The sequence below is a fragment of the Monodelphis domestica genome, chromosome 1 (genome assembly GCF_027887165.1).
Source record: "Monodelphis domestica isolate mMonDom1 chromosome 1, mMonDom1.pri, whole genome shotgun sequence".
Taxonomy (NCBI): Eukaryota; Metazoa; Chordata; class Mammalia; order Didelphimorphia; family Didelphidae; genus Monodelphis; species Monodelphis domestica.
Genome location: NC_077227.1, coordinates 333,885,825 through 333,911,279, shown reverse-complemented (window position 1 = coordinate 333,911,279; position 25,455 = coordinate 333,885,825). Strand labels below are relative to the sequence as shown.

The 25,455-nt window shown below is 37.9% G+C and overlaps 1 protein-coding gene across 6 annotated transcripts in view; it reads right to left on the bottom strand.

Annotated features, from left to right (window-relative positions):
- Nucleotides 1-25,455, bottom strand: part of CLMN (calmin) — a 171,471-nt gene that overhangs the window by 27,256 nt on the left and 118,760 nt on the right. For all 6 annotated transcript variants that reach the window (XM_001375611.4, XM_056811314.1, XM_056811315.1 and 3 more), the window contains 5 exons: nt 25,339-25,422; nt 18,462-18,554; nt 16,375-16,565; nt 9,566-9,759; nt 8,960-9,042 (listed from right to left, as the gene is read on the bottom strand). In XM_001375611.4, coding sequence (XP_001375648.1) covers nt 8,960-9,042; nt 9,566-9,759; nt 16,375-16,565; nt 18,462-18,554; nt 25,339-25,422 — 645 coding nt within the window. The remainder of the gene's footprint in view (nt 1-8,959; nt 9,043-9,565; nt 9,760-16,374; nt 16,566-18,461; nt 18,555-25,338; nt 25,423-25,455) is intronic.

Here is a 25,455-nt window from a genome sequence, read left to right as displayed (position 1 = left end):
GACTTTATTTTTTTTAAAACTGAGTTCCAAGTTTCCCTTAAACAACTGTAGCTTCTAATTCCCTAAAAAAGAACTGCATTGCACTCTTTTCCAAGTCTGGGTCTCTAGGTTAGGAAAATGAAGTATAAGATTTATTGAATCCTGGCTACAGCCTTGAATGACAAAGCTTCTAGAATTTTAAAGAAACAAGTCTCAAATGTTAACGATTTCATTACTAAATTCACTGATGGTTTTTTCTCAGTCCTCATCTATTTCAAATTTTTTACATCTTTTGATTTTAGAATCTTTCTCAAAGGGTTTCTGTGATGATCAAATAAGATAACATGTATTACAGTGCTTTGCTAACTGTAAACATTTCCATATAATTTCCAGCTATTATTATTGTTGACCACTTTCTCCTCCAGGATCCTTTCTCTTCCCTTGGTTTCAGTTATATTGTTCTTTCCTAATTCTCTTCCTTTTACAATTATTCCTCATTTTCTTTTGCTGGTTTCCCATCCATCTCCTTCTTTCTGATTTGAGAGTATACCCAAAATTTTGTTCTGAGTCCTCTTTTCTTTTTTTTCTCTATACTTTCTCATTGGTGATCTCATTTGTTCCCAGAAGGCTCAATGATTGCTTTTACATACGAGACTCAATATATTCAGCCCTAATCTCCCCCAAACTGCAGTCTGGCAGCTGTGATTGCCCGCTGGTCTTCTTTACCTGGACGTACTAGTACCTTAAGCTCAAGATATCCCAAACTGAACTCATCCCCCCTTCCAAACTTTCCTTCAATCACTTCCACTTTTATTGTCTGAGAGGCAATGTGTCATTGTGAACATAACACTAGACTTGAAGTGAGGAAGGCATGTGTTTAAACCTATACTCTGAAGCTTACTAGATAAGTGACCTTTGATCTTTCTTAGCCTGTCTCCTCACCTGTAAAATGGGGGCAGTAATACAGCATTTTCCAAATAGTGTTTTTGAAAAGAGGAAATGAGATCATAGATGGGAAAATACTTTGTGTACCTTCAAGTACAATACAAATCGGTTTTTACTACTAGTAACTTTATGAAAAGTAGTGTAAATAAATGGGAATCAGAAAGACCTACGTTTGCATCCTGCCTGTGCCACATACTAGCTCTGTGACCCTGGGCAAGTCACTTTTGAGTTCTCGAGGCACTGTAAATGGCAGTGCCAACTTCCAATGGTATTTTGGCCTCTTGACTCCATTTTGTTAAACATATGAGTACATGTTGTTTTTTATCTCTTTCCCTGCCTCAAACATAAAATATCTTAGAGCTGGGGCCCTGTTATTTTATCTTTACATCTAAAAGGTTTGCTACCTTGTAGGTGCTTAATAAATGCTGGTCAAAGGGGAAGCTAGGTAACATAGAACGTCAGGGCTGGAATTGGGAGGATCTAGATCCAAATCTGGCCTCAGACACTTCCTAGCTGTATGACCATGGGCAACTCACTTAAATCCAATTGCCTAACTCTTACCAGTCTTCTGTCTTGGAACTGATACTCAATATCGATTCTGAAACAGAAGGCAAGGGTTTAATAAATAAATAAATGTTGGGCAAGTTGTTTTTGTTGGATTAAAGCTGCATTGAAATTTGGAACCTAAGAATCATCAAAATCCTAGAATTGATGATTTCAGAAGTTAATGATTGTGCCACAAAAGTTGCATTTCTACATAAAAAAGCAGTTATTAATATGTTGATAGTAAAAGGAGGTTTGCAAATAAAAGCAACAATAATAACATATATTATCTTAAGGTTTTACAAATAATATCTCATTTTACCTTTAAAACAAACCTAGGAGGAAAATGCTTTATGTCACCCCATTTTACAGATGACAAAACTGGGACAGAAAGAGCATACGGTTTTTAAGTGTCTGAGGCTAGCACTCTATCTACTCTAGCTACTTCAGTTAGTATCTTCCTATAAAATGAATCTTAGCAATTAGATCTCAAGAATAATTATTTATTTTTACATGGTAAATATGGAAGGTATACAATATGTCATCTAGGCTAAGTTTTGAGACTTCATTGGCTCATGAGAATAAAGTTTGGGCCATTAATGAAGCTTCCTGATGGCACAAATACAAAAAATAAAGATGATAAAAAGGAGCCAGCATTTCTCCCCTCAGGCTTCTGGTCAGTAGACCAGAATGGGCACAACAGGGACAGGAAAGCTATGCACAATTGATTTTTTTTTTACTTGTTGAATATTATTTTCCCTGTTATAGCTAAGTAATCCTTTTGTTCATTTTTACATGGTTTTACAAATATCTCATTTTGTTCTAATTTCAAACCTGAACAACCAGACTGGCCTATGTAGGGCCTGGCCTATGACAGTTGGTATAAAAGTAGAGGATCAACTCCTTGCCTTCCCCACTGAAAAGGAGGAAGGTAAGTTCTTGGTGGCTTCCATGCTGCTTTGGGTGCTGGCCACATGTTGGGAGGCATCCTGGGGACACTCAAGACTAAACAGCAACAAGAGGCACAGGAATGTGCTCTTTGAGGATGTGTCTAAAGGACTATGCTTGCAAGATGGTAAATGCTTTAAAAGATTGTTGGTTTAATTTGCATAATTTTGTATTAGAAATGACAATGATCTCCAGATCCACCAGATGTAGAAGTCTAGGGTTTTCTCTAAGGACTGGAATTTTGAGATTGTCCAGAAACTGGGCTGAAAGAACTGCTTGAGCCTTTTTATATGGCATCTGGGAGGCTATTGGGACTTGTACCAGGTGTGCTTTCTTTGGACTCTGGCACTTGAAAATACGGTGCTTAATTTTCCATAGAGACCTCAAGACCTTTCCAGAATTGGAATTCAGGACAAATGTACCAAATACATTCCAGGTGATTTAGTGACGATTTGGGATAAGGGGTTGGGAGGTGGGGGTGGAGAGCATCAGTTTTAAAAGCTTTCAAGGGAAGATTCTCAGTACTGTGAACTATAACTTTCTTTCTCTCTGGAATTTCCAGAGAGGAATAGATGAGGAGGGCCCAGTGCAGACCTTAGCTTAGAAGGGGCAACAACAATACTTCTGGCAGCTCCTGCAGCTGTGCTCAGGCTCTGGTATGGGAGTGGGGAGAGGGCTAGGTCCCTCAAAAGTGCCACAATGTGGGAGGGCAATGAAAAGGTGGTGACACTCAGACTTTAGCATTGCTAGCTCCCAGCAAAGTCTCCATTTGATCTGGCATACTCAGGCAGTGGCTATGCCTGTGGCAACATCCAGGTCCTAGAATAGGGGAGCAAGAACCAATCAGACTCTGGAGGCAGTGCTTGGTCCCCACAGAGCAAACAACTGGGGTGGCGATGGGTGGCAGCATGGATGTTGATGAAGGACTCATTAGAATAGGCACCAGCATAGCCAGGCTCATTGTAGTCCTTTGGCTTACTAGGATCTGGGGCTGATGGGGATCTTCCGCCATGACTAAGTCACAGGGCAGTTCCTAGGGAGGGCTTAGGAAACCAAGGGGTCACTATTGGGAGATGGCTGGCCTTCTATCAACAGGGGAAAGGTGAAATGATCTACCCAGTTTCCATGGAAGAAACAGGGCAAGTCTATCAACAGAGGACTCCTAAAAGGCTACTGGGTGTAAACCTCAAAATTTCTCAGACTTATGAATGTTAGGGATTTCCCCCATTGGGGAATCTTTTACTTGAAAAATTCCCTAGCAGATAGTGAGAATTCTATTTAAGTGTGAAAACTCCTTGCCTTGGGAATATCCCTACTCCACCCTACTTAAGACTGCTTTAGGACAGAGAGCTCCTTGAGAACAATGAAAAGTACTTTGATCCATGCTTATGGAAGGGTCAGGAAGTTCTTTGAGTCATGACTGTTTTAGAATTGATACAATGGGATACTAAGTACCTATAAAGGTGGGGCAACTTGTAAACTACTTAAACCTAAAAGGGTGATAACTTATTCAGAGGTTTTTTCTAAAGAAATTTGTCGACACAGCAGCATTTTTTCCCCGATTTACTAAAGAGATTAAAACTACTCAGCTGTGAATTCAAAATGGGTGGTCCTTTAGAAACATCTACAGTGATTAGTAGATGTAAGGACTTAGGGGAGGTGACAGAGAAGATTTTGCCTTTAAAAATAAGAGGTCAGGGAAGAGCTGGGAAGTCATTCTGAAACATTCAGATTGGAGAGACTCATTCTGAGGAGACTGATTCTGAAACATTCAGATGGAGGAGGGAGCTGGTGAAAGCAGCTGAGATGCTGCTGGCCTGGTATCATTAGAAATCCTTACTTAGACAGATCTTATGGTGCGTTAAAAAAACTGACTGATTTCTCTTTTAAGACTCAGGTCTAGGCCATATTGGCTTTGAGGCCCTTCATACTTATTCCTTTCTTACTCTTTCTCTCTCTTTCTTTGATTACTCATTGTATTGTTAATTAAAATCTCTATAAAACCCAATTGACTTGGGTATTTGAATAATTTACTCACCCTCTCTTATATCTATCACAATTTATATCTTCCAATATTTTAATCACTACAGTTTAAGACCTCAACCATTTTAAATCTCATATGGGGTCGTAGCAAAGGAAGGCTAATGAACACTGAATGATGGTGGTGCAGGGATATTTTTGGTATTGATGCTGGCATTGTGATATATTGCATGAAAAATGGACTCTAAGTTATCATACTATAGATGACCCTGTCCCATAATGATTAGTGATTTCTGGAACTATCATCATTGGCCCTGCCACCCTGATGTTCCTGGTGTCGCTCTACCTCATCACCATCAATTTACATTAGAAGACATATACTGTGAATTGCACATATATGGCACTATGTATCAGGTGGACCAGATCATTAAGATGCTAGACTTGCTTGGCCTGGGATTCTTGATCTTTGATCTCCTTAATGTTCTTTCTTCTTTTTTTGTTTTGTTTTGTTTTAAACCCTTACCTTCTATCTTAGAATCAATACTATATATTGGTTCCAAGGCAGAAGAGTGGTAAGGACTAGGCAATGGGGGTTCAGTGACTTGCCCAGGGTCACCCAGCTAGGAAGTGTCTGAGGCCATATTTAAACCCAGGACCTTCCAATTCTAGCTCTCTATCCAATAAGTCACCTAGCTTCCCCATCAATATTATTTTGTTCTTGAGAGACCAATTGCTATTCTCTCTCCCCATTCCCACCAGTTTTTTGTGTTTTTTTTTGGCTATCTTTGTGCTTCCCTTTTCTTCCTTCAGTGCTTTTTCTGCCAGATTTCTTATGTCCCAGAGATCAAGACTGTCCAATGATCTCTCTAAAGCCATATAAATATTAAAAATCCTCTTTAGAGGATGTTTACAGACTCTGTCATGTAGGCTAGCTTAGTTTTTTCCTGAAAAGGTACTGAAACCATCCTTGAGATTTAATTGGCTCAAGGGATTAAATATCACATCACTGACATAATTTTCTGCTGGCCTTAGTATGAAAGCAAGAGAATGAGGATTTAGTCCCTCCTCCCTCAGATTTCTGAGGTCAGTCCAATATGGCCAACACAGAGGCAGGGAAGCTATATCCAAGTGAATTCATTCTGGATCACTGTTGAAAGTTCCTTTCCTTGCTGTGGCTGAGTAAATCTCCATTTGTTAATGGTTAGATGGTCTACGTGCATCTGTTGTGCCAGTTGCAAACCTAAATTTCCAAACTAGTTTGAGTCAATATCTAAGAAGCCTGATTTTACTGGGGTGTGAGGGTGGAGTGGTAACATTTATAGCAAATAAAAGAGGTGTTTTTGATGAGGGGGCTAAAAGAGGTCTTAAAGCCAAACCCTCAATAATCCTCAAAGTACTATATTAGAACTGAAGGGGATTTTAGATTTCATTTGGTTCAATTCCTTCATTTTAAAGAGAAGGATCTTTAGGCCGTAGAAAAGGGGAATGTCTTGTTTGAGGCCCCAGAGGAAGGAAGGCTTAATGAATTCTTTTTGAAACTGAGAAAGAGCTATGGTGAAGTCAAATGGAACCCAAATATCAAGAGTCTCACGGTGTGAATTGGGAGGCACTTTAGAGACCATCTTAATAAAAATGAGACTTCATTTTTATAAAGGAAGAAACAGAGACCCATTAGACTGTGAGCTTTTTGAAAGCAGACTGTTTTCTTTGCCTTTCTTTGTATCCTCATCTCTAATCCAGTGCTTGGAAAACAGCAGGAGCTTAATCAATATCAGCTGATTGATCCAAAGTTCAGGGTCTAGAGCTTTTGACTACTAGGCTAGTGTTTTTTTCAGCTAGGTTGTTGAAATCTGACCTCACTTGGGTGGTGATAGTCCTAACGGGGGATACCTAACTGGTATTTTGACTAAGGATAAGCAATTAAGGGGGAGAGTCTTCCCAAGAGTATTCTGGCTGCAGTTTCACCCTCTTGTCCCAACCTTTAGCCCGATAAATTTGACTAAAGGTGAAGTTCCCAATGAAAGAAAAACTGCTGAGATATGAGAGACAGAGATATCCTTTGAAATCCTTTCTATCCTCCCTTATCCTACCCGTAGGGCCTTCACTTTAGTCTCCTCCCAGGGCATACTTTACTGAAGTTATAGAGAACTCTAGGCTATGAGGCATAGAGAAAGATTTCTAGGATTCCTAAAGGATATCCTTTTCCTTCATTCTCCATCTCCCCCCCCCCCATAAAATGAAGGGAAATGAGGCCCAAGGTCATGCAGGTACTAATTTGAAGAAGTAGGATTTGAATTTATCTCCCTTGAATCTAAACCTCAAACTCAGCCACACTATAGTCTCCCTCCAATTTGCCATCTCATTAGAAATGTCCACTTATAAATGATTTGGCTAAAAAGTTTTGTGCTTTCATATTTGAATCAGGGAGTAACTGTCTTGAAATTCATCACAAGAAGATGATGGAGGGAGGGAGGGAGGGAGGCAGGGAGGGACAGAGGGAGGAAGGGAGGGAGGCAGGGAAGGGGGAGAGAGAGAGAGAGAGAGAGAGAGAGAGAGAGAGAGAGAGAGAGAGAGAGAGAGAGAGAGAGAGAGAGAGAGAGAGAGAGAGAGAGAGAGAGAGAGAGAGAGGCAGAGAGTGCATATAAAACATCAAACAAAAGTAAAGGTTCCTGTCTCCTGCTCTCTGAACTGAGGAGTCTTTATCTGAGCTGGACCAAGTATTGGCTACTCCTAGTTGGGGACAGGAGTTTGCAGCCTTGGGAGCCAGGACGATATAATCAAGTTAAAGTCAGCTCCAAAATTTCTTTCAACCCTACTGTTTAGTAAGTTCACTAGGTCAGAGTTTCTCTCATACACCTCTGAGGCCCAGCAAACCCTGTGTTACCATCAATCTTCTTCCTAAGAGGGTTAACTAACACATCATCAACACATTCCATTTCCCAACCTTGAAACAAATTTCCAACCCTTGGGCAATTCCTTAGCCCTAGTTGCAGCTCTTCCTGATCTAGAGTATCCTTTACAAGTGGTAATCCATCAGTCATTTTAAGTGGCCTTTGGTTTAATGGTGAACTCATTCTTCAGAGGCAGTCCATTCCCTTCCAGCAGCTATTGCACAAAAGAGTTCATGTCTCCTCTGAGTCCTCTCTTCTCCCAGAATAAACATAACTAATGAAGCTGGGTCTCCTTTCAACACAACTAGCCTATATTCCATACCTGTCTGGTTATTTGTTTCATGCTAACTTTTGAAGGATCTGATCAATTTTAACCAAATTCATGATGCTGTGAATTCCAATCTGTGGTTTATCTTCCACCTTGAACAGAATGGCGACTAAAAAAAGGTCTCAATGGGACGTGTTTTCTAATTTCATAAGATGTACAGCTAAAGAGCACCTTAGAGTTTAGTTATCTAATCCCTTCATTCTAAAAGAGAGGAAGTGAAAGGACTTGACTCAAAAGTCACAAGTAATTCATATCAAAGCTAGGAATCTAACTGAGGTCTTCTGTGTTCTCTTTCTATTGCATTTTTTGAAACTGCTTGATTAAATAAAAATAAAGAGGGTCTGACTGAATTTATGGTTTAAGTTTCATTTCGGTTTGACACAAACAAAGCAGCAGTGACCTATTCTTCAAATGGGCAGCTCTCTTAATAGTTTTCAGTGTATTTCAGTAAAACTTAATGTGTGGTTTGGAGTTACCAAGATACAGGGCTATGCAAAGTGAACATGCCTAGATTTTGTAAACCAGTTTCCTTTTCTTACATTTTGAAACATGAAGAATGTAATAAGTGATATATGATAGTAGCAACAGGGGTTAAACCTTGGCAGGGCAACTTTCGGTAAATCTGGACGAAACTTTTGACTATGAATTTACTAGTATAAGTCTCAGAGTATAGCTCAAAGACCAACTTTACCAGTGACGATCCCTAAAATCTGAAAATTAATAAGAGAAGAGTGGAAGGAGGAAAAAGGAAATAGAGAATAAAAGGAAAAAAAGCAAAGGAAAAAAAAGGATAGAAAAGGAGGAAGGAGGGAGAGAAAAAGGAAGAAAGACAAAAAAAGGAGAAATGAAGCATAAAGTAAAGAATGAAAGGTGGCTCAGTGGATAGAAAGCCAGGCTTGGAGATGGAAGGTTCTGGGTTCAAATTTGGACTCAGACACTTCCTAGCTGAGTTGTCCTGGGCAAATCACTTAACCCTAATTATCTAGCCCATACCACTCTTCTGGCTTGGAACCAATACTTAGTATTGATTCTAAGATGGAAGGTAAAGGTTAAAAAAATGAATGAAAGAGATGAAAAGAAGGAAGAATTAAGAACTCACATATACACACAAAAAATATATATATGTATATATACATATATATATAGGTTTACAAAGGATTGTCCTTTCAAAAACTCTGAAGTAGGTAATGCAAGTATCATCTGAGATTCAGAGAAATGACTTAAGTATTAAACAGTTAACATGTGTGGGAACTGGGGTTTGAACTCAGGCTTCTCCTGCCTCTAAGTCCAGAACTCTGGAAGAAAGGAAGGAAAGAAGGCAGGAAAAGAAAAAAAAACAACATACCCCTTCTAATCCTGGAAAATGCTCTAGGAACTGGGCCACATATGTCACGATCGACTGTTCATCTGGTGTGTCAACCATTATATCTGTTAAGAAATACACAAATATTAACTATGGTAAACAAAAATTAAAATACATTTAGAGACAGATAATCAGAGATGGATGGGGCTTTAAACATCTACAAGTCCGCATTTCTCATCTTAGAGGCAGGTTTATTAGGTCATAGCTTAAGAGCTAGGAAGAAATCATTTAATCTAATCCTCTCATTTTACAGGTGAGAAAACTAAAGTGTTTTGAGAGGTCACCTTCAAAGTGAGTTAAAAGTCTTTCTCAAGGTTACATTATTTTTTTAGTAGCAGAGCTGAGACACAACTTTAAGCATTCTTTTTTGTTTGTTTATTTTTAGTAATTTTTTTATTTTTTAATATTTTTTCACATTTTGAGTTCCAAATTCTCTCCCTCTCTTCCTTCCCTCCCCCTTCCCTGAGACAGTAAACAATTTGATATAGGTTATAAAATGAAACATTAGTTCTGAAGTGAACACTTCGCTTCTGTTTTCTCAGTCCCACCCATTAATTTTTTGTTTATTTGTTTTTAACAGACTCCTACCTTCTGGCTCTAGAAGCCGAGGTATCTGAAGTTTATCATGTGCTATGCTGAAGGCCTTCTCCAGGTTCTCCCGGGCAGAATTCTCCAAAGCTTGCTTTATGTCAACCAAGCTGGGATCAATGGCCTTTATGATTGCAAGAAAAGCAAGCCCACTTCTCCAGCTGCCTGCAAAGTCCTGCACTGCCACCCCATATCTAAATAATAACAGCCACAAAAGAGATGGTTAGAAGGCAGCAGAGACTGTATCGCTTGTTATTGTATACAGAAGACATCACTGGCTTTGGGTAAATCATTTCATTTCCCTGGGTCTTGTAAAAAATAGACTCGAATACAGGACTACAATCCCCACGAGCCTTTGCTCCACTTCCCCAGAATGCTTTGTAATCTCACCTGGGCCGAGATCGAGAAGATATTTAAGCAAAGGCTTTTGAAGGCTCGGGGGTCTTTTGGACTTCCGTTTTGGAGCAGAGACGTCTCTTCCATGATGTGAGGTTATTTTGTCTAGGCCTCTGGCCTAGGCACATGTTTCTTACTTGTATATTCTTAATCTTTAACCTTTAATAAACCTCTAAAAAATATAATACTCCTTGCAGAGAGAAACTAATTTCTGCCTCAGATGCCTCAGTCTCCCCATCTCCCCTAAATTTTAATCTTTACAGTTGGCGACCTAATGGAAAAAAGAACTTTCAGTCTTCTGATTTCTTTTCTGATCTTAAATTCAGTTTTAATATCTAGTACCTAGAAAAAAAAATTTTGTTTTTTGAGCCATATCTCTCTGGCCAAGGTTTTCTACCCTCAGAAAGCTGCTACAGGCTCCGGACCTGCTGCCCACCCCACCTGGCTCCGTCCTGCCGCTTCCTGCCTCAGCCTGCAGCCCTGATCGTCCTCACCTGGTACCTGGTCCCGGCCTTGCCCACCCCCGCAGCCGCTCCAGCTCCTGGCCTCTCACCGGCCCGCTGCCTGCCTATTTCTGCGCCCCAGACCCATGAGCGTGACACCAAGCCGGCTCATCACCCAGATCTTTGGAGCAGATTGCTGAGGACTCATTGCGACCAGCTGGTAACAGTATTGGCCACGTGGGTGGAGGGGAGAGACCAGAGGGAAAGGAGACCGGGTAATTTTCCTTTAGGCTAAGCCTCCACGTGGCTGGGGGTATTGGCCACAGGGGGATCAGAGGGGAAAGAGAGAAAAGACTAGAGAGAAGAAACAGACTTTTCAAACAGAAACCTAAAAAGCAATGGGCTGTTTAAAAGCATTTTTGACTCTTCTGGCAATTTCATTGATTTTGCCTGCCTGTCAGGGAGCAGACTCAGCCCAAAGATTCAACTTTAACTTTGGGGAGGAAAATGGGTGGCCCAGCGAACTGGAAGCCAGGCCCAGAGACCGGAGGTCTCTAGTTAAAATCTGGCCCCTGATGCTTCCCAGCTTTTGGGCCCTGGACGGATCCCTTGAACCCCATAGCCTAGCCTTTACTACTCTACCTTCGGACAATAGACATTTAAATGGATAATTAAAAACAAACAAACAAAAAAAAAAAACCCAAGGAACTTTAAAGACTAAAGGCTATATTCTAAGGCATTTCAGACTCCAATGATTTATAAAAATCTCTGTATTCTATTGCATTTTTTGTTATGGTTTAACTTTGTGATTTTAAGTTCATATATTACTGGATTCAATATTATTCTGCTTGAACTGAAGGTTGATTGAATTTATTTTGAATGTACTGAGTTTTGAAATTCTGTTGTTTTTCCCCTATAACTGTGTTGAAAAAATATTATTGTGAATAAGCCCATATATGAAAAAACAGCTTTTTTCTATTTTGCTGAGGATAGATGGACTTCAGAACTGGTTATAATTGTATTAACAACCTTTGGAATTTTAATGTGCTAAATACCTCAAATGATTTGATTTTAAGGGTTTTTTAAATATGATTGTTGGAATTTTTTTAACAATCTGGTTATTTTGCCTGCCCCTACCATGAGGTAAGGCCCATTCTAGTAGCTGAAGTGAAATGTATTTTATAAACCCCAACCTTCCCACATGTGAATGGAAGTTGGGCAGTTAATTTCAGGGCATTTGTACCCTTAAAAAGCCTCCAAAAGGAGCACCCCTTTATTTATACTCTTCAGCTCACTACTTTACTTGCACCAGAATGATATATAGATTTCTTGATTATGTTCTAAACCCAAGATGAGTTTTACTTTGTTTTAAAAAATATGTTTAAATACCAAGGTTGAAGGATTGCTACGTTTGTAAAAATTGTGACAAATGTCCATCAATTCATAGGTTTTAAAAATGTCATACAGCAACTTATGTGAAATATGAAAGTGTGTTTGCTATTGTAATTAATTGGGCTATTGAGAATTTGGGGGATTTTGATATCTACATATTTGTACCTACTGTATTTTTAAAAAATGAAAAATTGTTAACCTTGTTCAATTCATTTGCCTTCTACTCACAGTGATCATGGCCAGATATTAAGAGGAAATGGATCTCATTTTTGGTGAGAAAGCCTTGTATTTTATATTTTCTTAGCTGACACAGTGTCAATGATTATAAGCTATATTTTTGAATTTTTTAAAGCTCTTTTATTATTATATTTTTCTTGCATGTGCAATATACTTTTTCAGTTTTTTTTAAATTATTTTTTCTCTCCTTTTTATATTTGAAGCACATGTCACCAGTATTAAGATTTTCTTTAACCTTTTGATTTTTAAGTTTAAGATACATTTGCTAATACATGCCCTAAAAGGCTTGTGACTATAAAAATGATGCCACTAATTATTTAAATAAATTATAGGACTTTGCTTAATGATTCTGTCTGATTCCAGGACAAGAGCTACACACAAGAGCCATTTCATAGGACCAAAGAAAGGCCAATCTAGGATGGATTGATGCACTTCTAGGCCAATACAATGGTCTTGAACCTAGTGTGAAGACTCAAGGTTACTATGTTTAACATGTGTTAAGACATAGGCTTTCCTTGTATCTACACTCACTCTGAAGATACTCAAAGATGAGTATCCCCAAAACCTTGGCTCCTACTTGGCTTCTATAATCTGGTCCCCTTTTCTGCCTCTCATAGTGTGGTACCTTTCTGTAGTCCTGGCACTGACTGGGTAAATGCATCATTACTTAGATCATTTTGATTGGGCCCTGATTGAAGGACCTGTTATAGATTTATTTTTCTTCTACTTGGAATTTTTACACATAAGACTTTGATAGTCTATATTTTCATCCAGAAATTTTTCTTTTCTTTTGGATTTTCTGATGTCTTTTTAATATCTCTTGCCAATTGATTCATATACCTCATACCTCAGCCATGCATCCCTAAGTGATCCTTTTTTTTTTTTATATCACCCTCTTAACGGGGGGAATGTAAAAAAAAATCATTATTTAAATTGCAATGTTTAAATTCCTTTTGAGAAGAATTTTAGGTAAAGAAGATGCTACTTCCCTGAATTCAGAAACTGAACTGTTGGAGAAGCCATTATGAAGAAGCCTCCAGACCACGAACTGCACAAAATGAACTTTGGGTGTGGTTAATGAACATTTATTTGCATGCATACTTTCATGCCAAAGGGGACTGCCCCCTAACTGGCTTTCTGTCAATGCGTCCAGTAATTATTGGTTTTATTCTTTTCTTTCTCTTATCCTCAATTATTGTAATCTTTAAATTGATAATGTTTTCATGATCCTTTGGAAAAAAATTAATTTTTTTGCAAATGATCAAAGGGGGGAATGTAAAAAATAGACTCGAATACAGGACTACAATCCCCACGAGCCTTTGCTCCACTTCCCCAGAATGCCTTGTAATCTCACCTGGGCCGAGATCGAGAAGATATTTAAGCAAAGGCTTTTGAAGGCTCGGGGGTCTTTTGGACTTCCGTTTTGGAGCAGAGGCGTCTCTTCCATGATGTGAGGTTATTTTGTCTAGGCCTCTGGCCTAGGCACATGTTTCTTACTTGTATATTCTTAATCTTTAACCTTTAATAAACCTCTAAAAAATATAATACTCCTTGCAGAGAGAAACTAATTTCTGCCTCAGATGCCTCAGTCTCCCCATCTCCCCTAAATTTTAATCTTTACAGTCTCAGTTTTTTCATTGGGAAGGTGAGGAAGACAGACTTTAAGGGTCTCTTCCAACTTCCAATCTATGCTTCAAATGCATTCCTTTCCATGGCTTCAACTGAAAATGATTCTCAAAGCTAAAATTCTAGACTTTAACCTCTCTACTAATAATTCATTTCTTCTTGGATGGTCCACTAGGACCTCAAGGTCAATATGTCTCAAATCGAATATTAATATAGTTTCCATTCTACTTATTCTTCTTATTATGTCTTTAATAGCACAATTCTCACCTTTGCTTCCTATGACTGAAAACCTTGGGTTTTCCTCTGACTCCTCCATTTTTAATAGATATTTCTATTGTTCAGCCATTTTCAGTCATGTCCAACTCTTTACACACCCATTTGGGTTTTTTTGGCAAAAATACTGAAATGGTTTGCCACTTCCTTCTCCAGCTCATTTTACAGATGAAGAAACTGAGGCAAGTGACTTGCCCAGCCGCACATAACTAATAAGCATCAGAGGCCATATTTGAACTTGGGTCTTCCCGACTCTCAGACTTGAGCTCTATGCACCATGGTGCATATCCACTCACAGATATTACTTAAGTCTTGTTGATTTCACTGTCTCTTTCATGTCTCCTCTATTCCCACTGCCAGCATCCTTCAGGAATATGATTCTGCTTCCTGAAATTGCCTCCTCCTAGGTCTTTGTCCCTACACTTTCTTTTGATTCTAATCTATCCTTTCCAAGCTTTTAAACAAATCTAGTCATATAATTCCTCCACTCAAAACCTGACAGTTGCTTACTTCCTTGACAGAATAACTTCTTTTTTTTAAGACAGAGTAACTCTCAGTAGTCAGACATTTCCTCTTTCAAGCCTCCTTTCAAGAGTACTCACTTCCACATGTACCATTCTTTGGCCAAATTGGACTAGCTTCTGTCCCCAGTATATGCCCCGTACTTTCTCATTCCAAGGCTTTGGCTCATGCTGCTCTTGCCTGGAATGTGTAATCCCTTCACTGCCCATCCCCAACATGCTAAATTCCTGCCCATCCTTCCAAGCCTAATTAAAGGTCATTTTCTCCATAAAGCCTTCCTTGATTTTCTCCAGTTAGCAGTGATCTTTCTTTTCCCTCCGATTTCACAAAGCACTATGTATTGCATGAAGATAATCATCGTTTATTATTCCGCATAATCATTTTCAAAGTAGAGGGAATCTGTCCCTATCTAGATAGTAAGGTAAATGAGGGAAGGACTGTCTCTTGCCAAAATTTTACATTTCCTCTGATACTCTTCACAGAGCTGATGCATAATGAGTATCGATTATGTACAAATACTCTCAAAGCAGGATTTCTAGGCTCCCCTTTTAGACATTTTTATTATTGTTGCTGTTGCCTCTCGGGTTCCTTTTATGGTCAGTGACATACAAGCCCAATGACAGATTACATGTCTAGTTCCCCAGGACCAGTCTAGCTAAATGGGAAGGGTGGTTGCCATTCAGTGGTGAGGATTTTGGTCACAGATGCCTTCAAAAATAATCTGGGACAGAGAGAGTATCATTGACCAAGACAGTATCCATATTGACAAAAATTATGTCATTTAAGTGTAACTGATAGTAATCACAATAAAAACTTATATTTACAAGCTTATCCACAATGCATTTTCCTGACAAGAGCCCAATGAGGCATCATTTATTCTCATTTTATAAGAGAGAAAATGCAATATAAGTGGTGTAATACAGCTAATAAGTGTCTTGATTCAAACCCAGGGCCTATGATCTAGTGCTCTGAACATTAATCTTTGTATCAACCAATGGATTTGTATTAGCTAAAGAAGAAATGTTAATGGCCATATGTATGGGGGTTCCTAAGCATCATCACCCAGTGGTATCTGCAAAAATTTAACAGATTAAATGGGGCAGGCAAAAGTTCATATTTCCATACATCATATGAAATCATTATACCTCTGCTCACTTAAGCCAGGAAGAATCACACATATGCAAATGCCTAGTTTCTTTGGAAAGAGATACAAAAGCAAGAAATTTCTGCTTGAGAGGCAGATGCTTTCCTGAGTAAATATGATTTTGGAAAAGTTGAAGTTCAGGACATATATTTTATCCCATGTCAGATAAAAAATAGTCACTAAAAAGACAAACGCTATGTCTGACCCAAGGTATTCAACCTTTTACGTTGGTAATGACCTAAAAACAAAGTTCTCCAACTTAAAGATGTACATAAACATGATTTAAAACTGATGGTTCTCACCACCCAAAACACATCTAATATACTAAATGCAAAATGTCTAGACTGGAATTTACTTTAGAATCAGAAAACATAGAAGGTCAGTGTTGGAAAATGCCTTAGTGGCCACTGAATCCAAACCCCTAACATTTTATAGATGTGGAAAATGAAGTCTTAAGAGTTAAAGTAGCTTGAATAAAGTGACTTCCTATTGAAGAAACGAGAGGCTGGTCTATGCTAGTCTGGTTCAACAACAACAAAAAAAGACAAGACTGAAGACCAAGCCTTTCCTTTTGCAGATTAAAAATAAACACACCCAGAATATGCTTTACTTCTTCCCTTGATTAACAGGGACCATTTCTCTTCTCTTTCTGGGACTGCTACCTAGGCTGAAAGGGTGAATGAAGCTAAGCTTTTAGCTTTTAAAATTAGATAAAAGACCAAGCATCCAGAGCGAAGCAGGGAGCCATTCCTACCACAAAGAAGAAGGGAACTTACTTTCTTGTTCTTCTTTGAACCCAGTTTAAAAGGGTCCTGATGGCCTTCCGCTGATCTTTCACTGACAAAGCCACGCTGTTTTCTCCTTTGGGAGTTGCTGGCAAGGATGAATCTGAGTCAGGGCCTGGAGGGCCAGAGGATAAGCTAGAAGATGAGGCGTTCCTGTTGAGATTGCCTGTGAGTTCCTTAATCTGAAGAGGAAAGAGAATTTCAGGATGTCTCATTATCATCCCACAAAAATTCCACTGTTAGGATTATTGTCCTCATTTCCCTAAGTGCTTTAAGAGAATTTAAACCAACCTTGGGAGGTGGGAAGTGTAGTGTAAGAACACCTTCCTCAGAATCAGGAAACAAGGAGGTTGGGATGGTTGAATCCTGGTTCTGATATGCACCAACTCTATGATTCTAAACGTATGAAATGAACCAAAACAAGGACTTGTTTTTATACTTACTTAATCTAAACCTCAGTTTCCTTGACTGTAAAACAGGATTATATTTGCATTAAATTCACACAGCTGTTGAGAAGGTAGTCTTTGTAAATCTTTCAGTACTGTATTAATGCAAATTATTAAGCACATAATTGGCTTTGTCTTAATAATGATGGTACTGACTGATTAAATCATACACATAATAGTGTGTATTTAATAGGAGGAAACTACTTTACAGTTCCAGTGCCGGGGCATAGAACCAACAGCCACTTTACAGGCTGATCTTTTTACATCTGTTACTATGTGTTGTTTCACTTTTGGTAATATGATTTGGCCCGGAACATATATAATTCCAGGTTATGGAGGAGGTGGGGGTGTAGGGAAGGTATAAGGTTCTGGAGTTAACACTCAAGTAATTCTGTGCTTTTTTTGTTTTCCCAGGTGTGGATATTTAAAGGATTAACCACCATTTCTACTTCTGAAGTGAAGTTTTCTTTTTTTCCCCTTTTTATTTTATAGCAATATTTTACTTTTTCCCATTTACATGTAAAAACAATTTTTGGCATTCATTTACTGACAATATGAATTCCACATTCTCTCCTTCTTTCCCCTCTACTTTCCCTGAGATGGTAAGAAATTTTCAACACAATTTACAACTATCATACAAAACATATTTCCATAACTGTCATATGAAAGAAGACATATTAAAAAAGACATAAAGAAAATAGATTGAAGAATGGTCTTCTCTAATCTGCAATCAGACTCCATCACTTCTTTCTCTGGGTAGTATGGTAGTATTTTTCATCATAAGCCCTTTGGATTGTCTTGGATCATTGTATTGCTGAGAATAGCTAAGTCATTCACAGTTGCTTATCATACAGTATTGCTGTTGCCATGTGTAATGGTCTGGTTCTGTTCACAAAGTAGATAATTTTCAAGGAAGCCAAAGGCCAGTAAGTATGTGACATGTGAGAACATCCCATTCTGGGAAACAGCTCTTGGAACTTTTTGTAAACACTAAATTCTTCCAGCCATTGTAGTCTTCTCAGAGTTTACAGACCTCCCATTTTATATTGAATAAAACCCCCCAAATTTCCAAGATACAGGCCAAATTACATTAGGAGAATAAGGTTTTACATTCCCTGTGTTGCTGCATGAGTAATTGACATTACTTAATTTGTGGTTTGACTCTGTTTAGTATCCATGATTTAAGAACTTTCTCCTAAATCATGAGTAATTCCAGGGAAAAATTTAACATGACAAAAGTTTGATATTTTCCCCCGAAGGCTCATTTTCCCAGCTCTCTTCACATATTTTTAAAAGGAATGTGAGAACCTCCGAGTTTTTTTTTTCACTCATTAAAAAAGAACCCAACCTAAACACAATTTAATTTATTTCTTTAGGTTAAATTAGACTGGTGCAGTGTCCTGTTAACCAGAGCTCAACTTTTATCATTTCTCACCAGAGCTTTGTGATCTTATGATCTCTAGAGTATTCATCTCTATCAACACAGATGGTATCTTCTCCATAGCAAATGTTCCCCGAACTCACGTTTTTAAATAACTCGACTTGTAATTCTTTGTTAGTAAACAAGAAAACTCACAATCTGTCAAAAATGATTTTTTTTAGTCTCTTATTTATGAAAATAAATTATTTTACCTGAAAAAAGAGGATTATATTCCATATTAATCCAAGAACCAAAGAAGAGTTTCCATCGGCTATTTCAGCTGCATCAATGCTAACCAGTTTTACCTACAGGAAAGAGAATAATGAGATTAAAGGAAGTACCAATGTTGATTACATTATGTTGGATGCTGTGAAACTGTGGAGCTTGCTTCTTCTAATACCTAACATGTAAAACTGATGCTTTATGGACCTTAGGCCTCAACTCCCATGAAGACTATATGAATACTAAAGGAAAATACTAAAAATGAGAGATAGGGACTGCAACTGAGACTTCATTGGTATAAGGGAACACCCAAGTAAAGAAACTATGCACCTTCTATACAGCCAACTTACAAGTTTAGAGAGTTGTCGTGGTTACTGAGAGATTGAGAGATTTGTCCGGCATCAGAAGTGGGCCTTGAACCCAAATCTTCTTGACTTCCAAACTGGCTCTCTATTTACTATGCTATGTTGCCCTCCATTAAAAAAACAAAAAAAAACCCCAAACTCACTCCTAAATTAGCACATCCAACACCTAACAATTTAATATTGTGTTAATTAACATTTAATATTTGTTTCTTGGTGGAAGAGTGGGAAAAATAGGAACAAGAAGGAAAAGATGAGGTGGTTTTAAGGCTTGGAACTAGTGAAGTAGGTCAAAGGTTGAATTTAGGGCATAGAAATGAAAAAGCTGAAGGAAAATTTGAAAGAGATTGGTTGCCAGGCCCAGATTATGTTGAAAGAGGAGCTGAGTCAAACACAATGAAGGAGGATATTAAAGAATTAAGGACAATCAAGGATGATTAGGGAATAGAAACTGAATAAAACTCAAGAAAGAATAGGTTTTGGCAAGATAAAGCAAGGTAATCAAGAAAAAGATAGGAAAAATTGGAGAGTAAATTGTTAAAGAGTGGATTGGTAGGTGGGGCAAACTGCCTAAATATAGTAGAGCCTGGTGAAAAGCTCAGGGAAATGGTGTTGTGGAAATTATGGGATAGAAGGTAAATAGAGTTTCAAGTTATTAAGAGATAATAATTGGCTGTAAAAGTTTTAACAGTGCTTAGGATTGAGGTGTGAAAACTCACAAGAAATTTAAAAACAAAACTAAAATGAGGTTGAAAATCTCAATCAGTATGGATAATAGGGAAAATTATGGAGCACCAAGAGTGTATGGTGTTTATTTTCTTTGTCACAGCAGTGACTATTATCTGTAGTCTAATAGGTTCATCTTCCTCCAGGACAGAATAAAGGGTATCAGAGAATGACTCCGTATTTTCAGTGTGTTTGAGACAATGAAGTTTAGCTAATGGAAACAGAAAAGAAGTTTTGGAGATGAAAAATAATAGTTCTATGGTAGAGGAGGGAAGATGTTGTACAGAGGAGAAAGGCAAGGGAAAAGACAGGTAAAAAACAGAGCATAGTAATAGGAAGCTCTTTCTGAAAAATAGGAGTAGACTAAATAGGAGTAAACTGGGTGCTTTGAGGAAAGAGTTGATTGTCATCCAAACAGTGATACACTGGAGTCACGAAAGCTAGCAAGGGAAAGATCATCCAGTAAAGAAGGGCCAAAGGAAGAATTGAGCACTGGGGATACTGAGGCAGCTGTTCATTGACTGGATCTCTATAAAAGTGAGGCCTATTATCTTCCCAGGGCACATAACAGATAACTTCTACCTGTCTCATGGGGTTCACATAGGCACAAATGACAGAATGGATCTTAAAAGTATTGCCAAGAAAAAGAAACTGAAGAACTCGGTGGGGAAGGCTATATTTTCTTCATTGTTCCCCATTGGAGGAAGGGGATATTGAAGAGGAAAAAAGAAATTGAGAAGTGAACATCTGGTTAGGAAGGTGATTTGTGAGAATTCCTGCATTCAGAATAGACTCTCCCCCCACACCTATTGGGTCCTCCATCTTTGGAAAGGTTAAATTGTTGCTTGGGCAAATCAAGAATTTATTAGCCACTCTGCATTTGGAAGCGAGGGAAAAGGGGGGGGGGGTGCGTTAATCAGACTTCTAGATTATTGAAGTTCCTCATGATTGTTATACTTTGAAGGTCTGTTTCCCAAATTTAGTGTTATACTCCAATGACAAAATCACTTCTTCTCTTTCTCCCTCTATTGATCTACTACTTAGATATTGACTCCCTCTTGCTTCTCTCTAGATTTCATCCCACCATGGCTCAATATATCAAACTTGCCTCCCTACATTATCATCTCTCATTCCTCTTGTTTGAAGCCTCAGGGGCTTTAGACAATTCAGGGTATGGGTGTTTCTCCTGGCTCTTTTCTTCTTTTTATTGTTTTAAACTCTGTTTGTCTTGGAATCAATATTTATTATTAGTTCCAAAACCAAAGAGAAGTAAGGGATAGGCAACTGGGATTAAGTGACTTGCCCAAGGTCACTGAGCTAGGAAGTGCCTGAGGCCAGATTTAAACCTGGGATCTCCTTTCTTCCAGGCTTGACTCTATCCAGTGAGCCACCTAGCTGCCCACCTTTCTTAGATTTTTGTCTCCTGCGAATTTCTGGGTAACTCAGATGATAGCTATTCTTCTTGCTCCACTGGAGCTATTTTTCAGGGCATTTAGATTGGTGTAAACATATGTAGGTAGCTCCCTTCCCTTATCCTCTTTAATTTTAAAGCTCTTTTGATCAGAAAAATTCCAGTGGAGCAAGAAGACTAGCTATCATCTGAGTTACCCAGAAATTCATAGGAGACAAAAATCTAAGAAAGGTGGGCAGCTAGGTGGCTCACTGGATAGAGTCAAGCCTGGAAGAAAGGAGATCCCAGGTTTAAACCTGACCTCAGGCACTTCCTAGCTCAGTGACCTTGGGCAAGTCACTTAATCCCAGTTGCCTATCCCTTACTTCTCTTTGGTTTTGGAACTAATAATAAATATTGATTCCAAGACAAACAGGGTTTAAAACAATAAAAAGAAGAAAAGAGCCAGGAGAAACACCCATACCCTGAATTGTCTAAAGCCCCTGAGGCTTCAAACAAGAGGAATGAGAGATGATAATGTAGGGAGGCAAGTTTGATATATTGAGCCATGGTGGGATGAAATCTAGAGAGAAGCAAGAGGGAGTCAATATCTAAGTAGTAGATCAATAGAGGGAGAAAGAGAAGAAGTGATTTTGTCATTGGAGTATAACACTAAATTTGGGAAACAGACCTTCAAAGTATAACAATCATGAGGAACTTCAATAATCTAGAAGTCTGATTAACGCACCCCCCCCCCCTTTTCCCTCACTTCCAAATGCAGAGTGGCTAATAAATTCTTGATTTGCCCAAGCAACAATTTAACCTTTCCAAAGATGGAGGACCCAATAGGTGTGGGGGGAGAGTCTATTCTGAATGTTGCAAAGACAAATTTAGGCTTGATAACCGGAAAAAAAGGACTAACAATTAGAGTTGCCTCAAAGTAGAATTGGTTTCCTAAAGAAGGTGTTGATTTCTTCTTCTTGAATGGCTTTAAGCATAGGCTAGACATCATTTCCATAGTTTGCTATAGTTTGATTCTATTTTAGTATGGGTTAGTCTGGATGGTCACTGAAGTTTTTCCAATTCTCAAATCCTTTGATTGCATGATTATTCAAAACACTCACATTAGTAAGTAATCTGCTCAAAATATTTCTTTCTTTTTTTTTAAGTTCTTACCTTCTTTCTTAAAATTGATACTAAGTATTGATTATAAGGCAGAAGAGTGGTAAGAGTTAGGCAATTGGAGTTAAGTGACTTGCCCAAAATATATATATATATATATATGTTACATATACATATATGTAACATGTATATATATTTATCACTGGAGATAACACACATGCTATATAACTAATCACAGATCATGAATGACTGAAATGTATTTATTCAGTTATTACTATATGTTGGGCATTAGATTATTAATGCTGAATAAAAAATGATTGTCCTTGATATTTCTCCATTGTTCCAAAGTACTACTAAGTTTTTTGGTTAATCATTAGGCCACTGCATCACAATGGAAACAATTCAATTCAACAAACATTTATCATGTACCTATTATGTGCAGGATCCTGTTTTAGACTATAGGGAATATATAGATGAAAAGCAGTTGTTGCCATTAAAAAACATACCATCTACTAAAGATAGTAAGGATAAAAAGATAAGAAAAATGAATTCACTTCCAAATTCACTGTCTAGTACAAAATCCTATCCTTAGTAGATGTTGAGTAAATGGCTATAGAATTGAGCTGAAATTTTAGAGCAAATAAATTCAAATGAAGAGTGGGGGCCAAAAATCACAAAATATCAAAATTAGGCTTCATATGCCATCTAGTTAATTCAATACAAACCTGAATTTAAGAATCTCCGCTATGATATACCCCAAAAGTTTTTCATAGGATTATATATTTAGAACTTTTGGAGATCTCTAGTCCACCCCACCCCCCACCCCTCTTCGTTTTATAGACAAGGAAACAGGCCAACAGAGCCAAATTAACAGCCAAGGTCACAAAGGTAGGAGTTAACAGAGTTGCCTCTAAGCCAGTCTTCTGCTGAGGAGACCCCTCTGACTCAGTCTCTTTTCCCACCGTGCCATACGGTACCTCCCCCATTTTGATAGCATCTTACATTTACTAAGCACATTCCTCCCAATCATTCTGGGAAATCATAAGTGCAAGTATTATTATGGTCATTCCCAATTTCCTGAAGAGGCAATTGGAGCTTAAAGAGGGGAACAGGTCAGTTGAAAAGTATTTACTAAATATCTATTATATAAAAGGCACAGAACATTGGGGAAATAAATATAAAAGTGGAAGATTCCTTTTCTTTGGGGAGGCAACATTTTTACTAAATTTGCAGGGTGAAGATAATGAAAGGTTTACTGAATTGGGTTACATGTAGAATTGTGATTCAATGAATCAGGTTTTCTAGGTATAGAGAATTCATACAGAGATGACAAAATGAAGGATAATCCAGAAATTAGAAGTGATCTAAAAAAAGTTATATAATTTGGTAAGAATCTATTGCAACTATGTGGAGGCAAACTGACAGCTTTTTACATTTTATATTTGTTATTCTATTTAGTCCTTAGAATACCCCTAATGAAGCAAAAGGAATTTCATAGGGGGCAGCTGGGTGGCTCAGTGGATTGAGAGCCAGGCCTAGAGACAGGAGGTCCTAGGTTCAAATCTGACCTGAGACACTTCCTAGCTGTGTGACCCTGGTCAAGTCACTTAACCCCATTGCCTAGCCCTTACCACTCTTCTGCCTTAGAACCAATACATAGTATTGGTTCTAAGGTGGACGGTAAGGGTTAAAAAAAATCATACCTATCATACCTACCTATATTGCAAAATTCATTTAAGGACCAAATATAATAATATGGGTAAAATCTTTTATTAATGTTAAAGCACCATATAAATGTTCTTTATTCATATTCAATTGAATGTGCTTCTTCCAGCTCAACTGATTATACCCTCAAAGCTTCACTGGCCACCATGTCCAGCTCCCCAGTATTTGGTTGCTTTGATTTCATCTAATCTGTCCTTGGACTTCTCTCCTCTGTTTATTTCCAGGTAAAGACTAAGCTATTTCGTAGTAATAATAATAATCTGCTATGTATACACCAATAACTACTGCAGAGAAAAAGGAAGCAGAACAATTCTACAAAGAACTTAAAATTTTAATATTTTGGTGACTTCAGTGTGAAAGTGTGAAAGATAATGATAAAAAGGACATGATGGCAAAATAGATTTTGTCTCAGGATGAAGAAATTGACTCAGGATGAAGAAGTGAAAAATAAACAAAACTATGTAAGCTATACATATCTCACATCTATCAATTATGAATATTTTTTAAAAGTAATTTTTATTAAAGTTCTTTTTTTAAAAAATACTGTGGTTTTGTAATGATTTCTTCTCCCCACTCTGCCTTTATAACAAAATCCAGGATCAGAAAATAATCCAATCTGCTGGTCATGTCTGACAACACATGTTTCATTCCATATTTAAGGCTTTCATCTCTGCAGAAAGGAAGAAGGCAGGTTCTGCCAGCATTCTAATGTCAATGTGTTGATTAGAGTTCTACTGTCCTTTAGTACTGTTTTCTGTTACATTATTGTGGTCAATGTATAAATTGTTCTCCTGGGCTCGCTCTACTTACTTCATTCAATACCAGTTTATAAAAATGTTGCTGGATTTTCTAATTTTTCATGTCAATAATTTATTATTGTACTATAAAATCCCACTTCACTTGTATGCCATCATCATTTGTTTAGCCATTCCCCAACTGATGGGCACAAACTCTGTTTCTAGTTCTTTGTTGCCACAAAGCATGAGATTTTGCCACTGTTGCCTCTATTTACATAATGCTACCACAATCACTGCAGAAGGATAAGGGAACCACATAGTACTTATTTTTTATCATAGTTTTTTACTGCCAAAAAATTCATAAGCTAGTTGTCAACCTACTCATGATGAGTCTTTTGGTATTTAATTAGGTTGTTCTTTGGAAACAAGCCAATCTGTCATTGGGATAATATTTTGCATGAAAAAAATGGAACAGTAAGCTTGATGACAATTATAAATGGCAAGTAATTTGAAGGGAAGATTTGACAATGAAGAAATAAGATTACTGGATAATGAAATGTTAGGTTTGAAAGGGAGAGTTCTTATTTGAATGTATGTGGAAAGTTCAAGGAATATGCTCCAAACCAACAAGATTCTGCCATTGATTTTAACTGACTTTCAAGCATTCAAAGCCTGAAGCATAGTTATTACAGCAGACTCCTGTTATGCCCTCCTTTTAGAGTTATATACAAAAGCTGCAAAATACATTTCCTTCCTTTTGAAATTGTATAAACAGAGATTGACACCACACACAACAAATACTTACATTGCTATCCTCCAAAAACTTAAGTGCTTTTGCTATGTTGTTCAACCGAAAAATACGATGGGATGAGGATTTATATTCATGCAGCTATAAAACAAAACATAGTTTATTTAAAGTGGT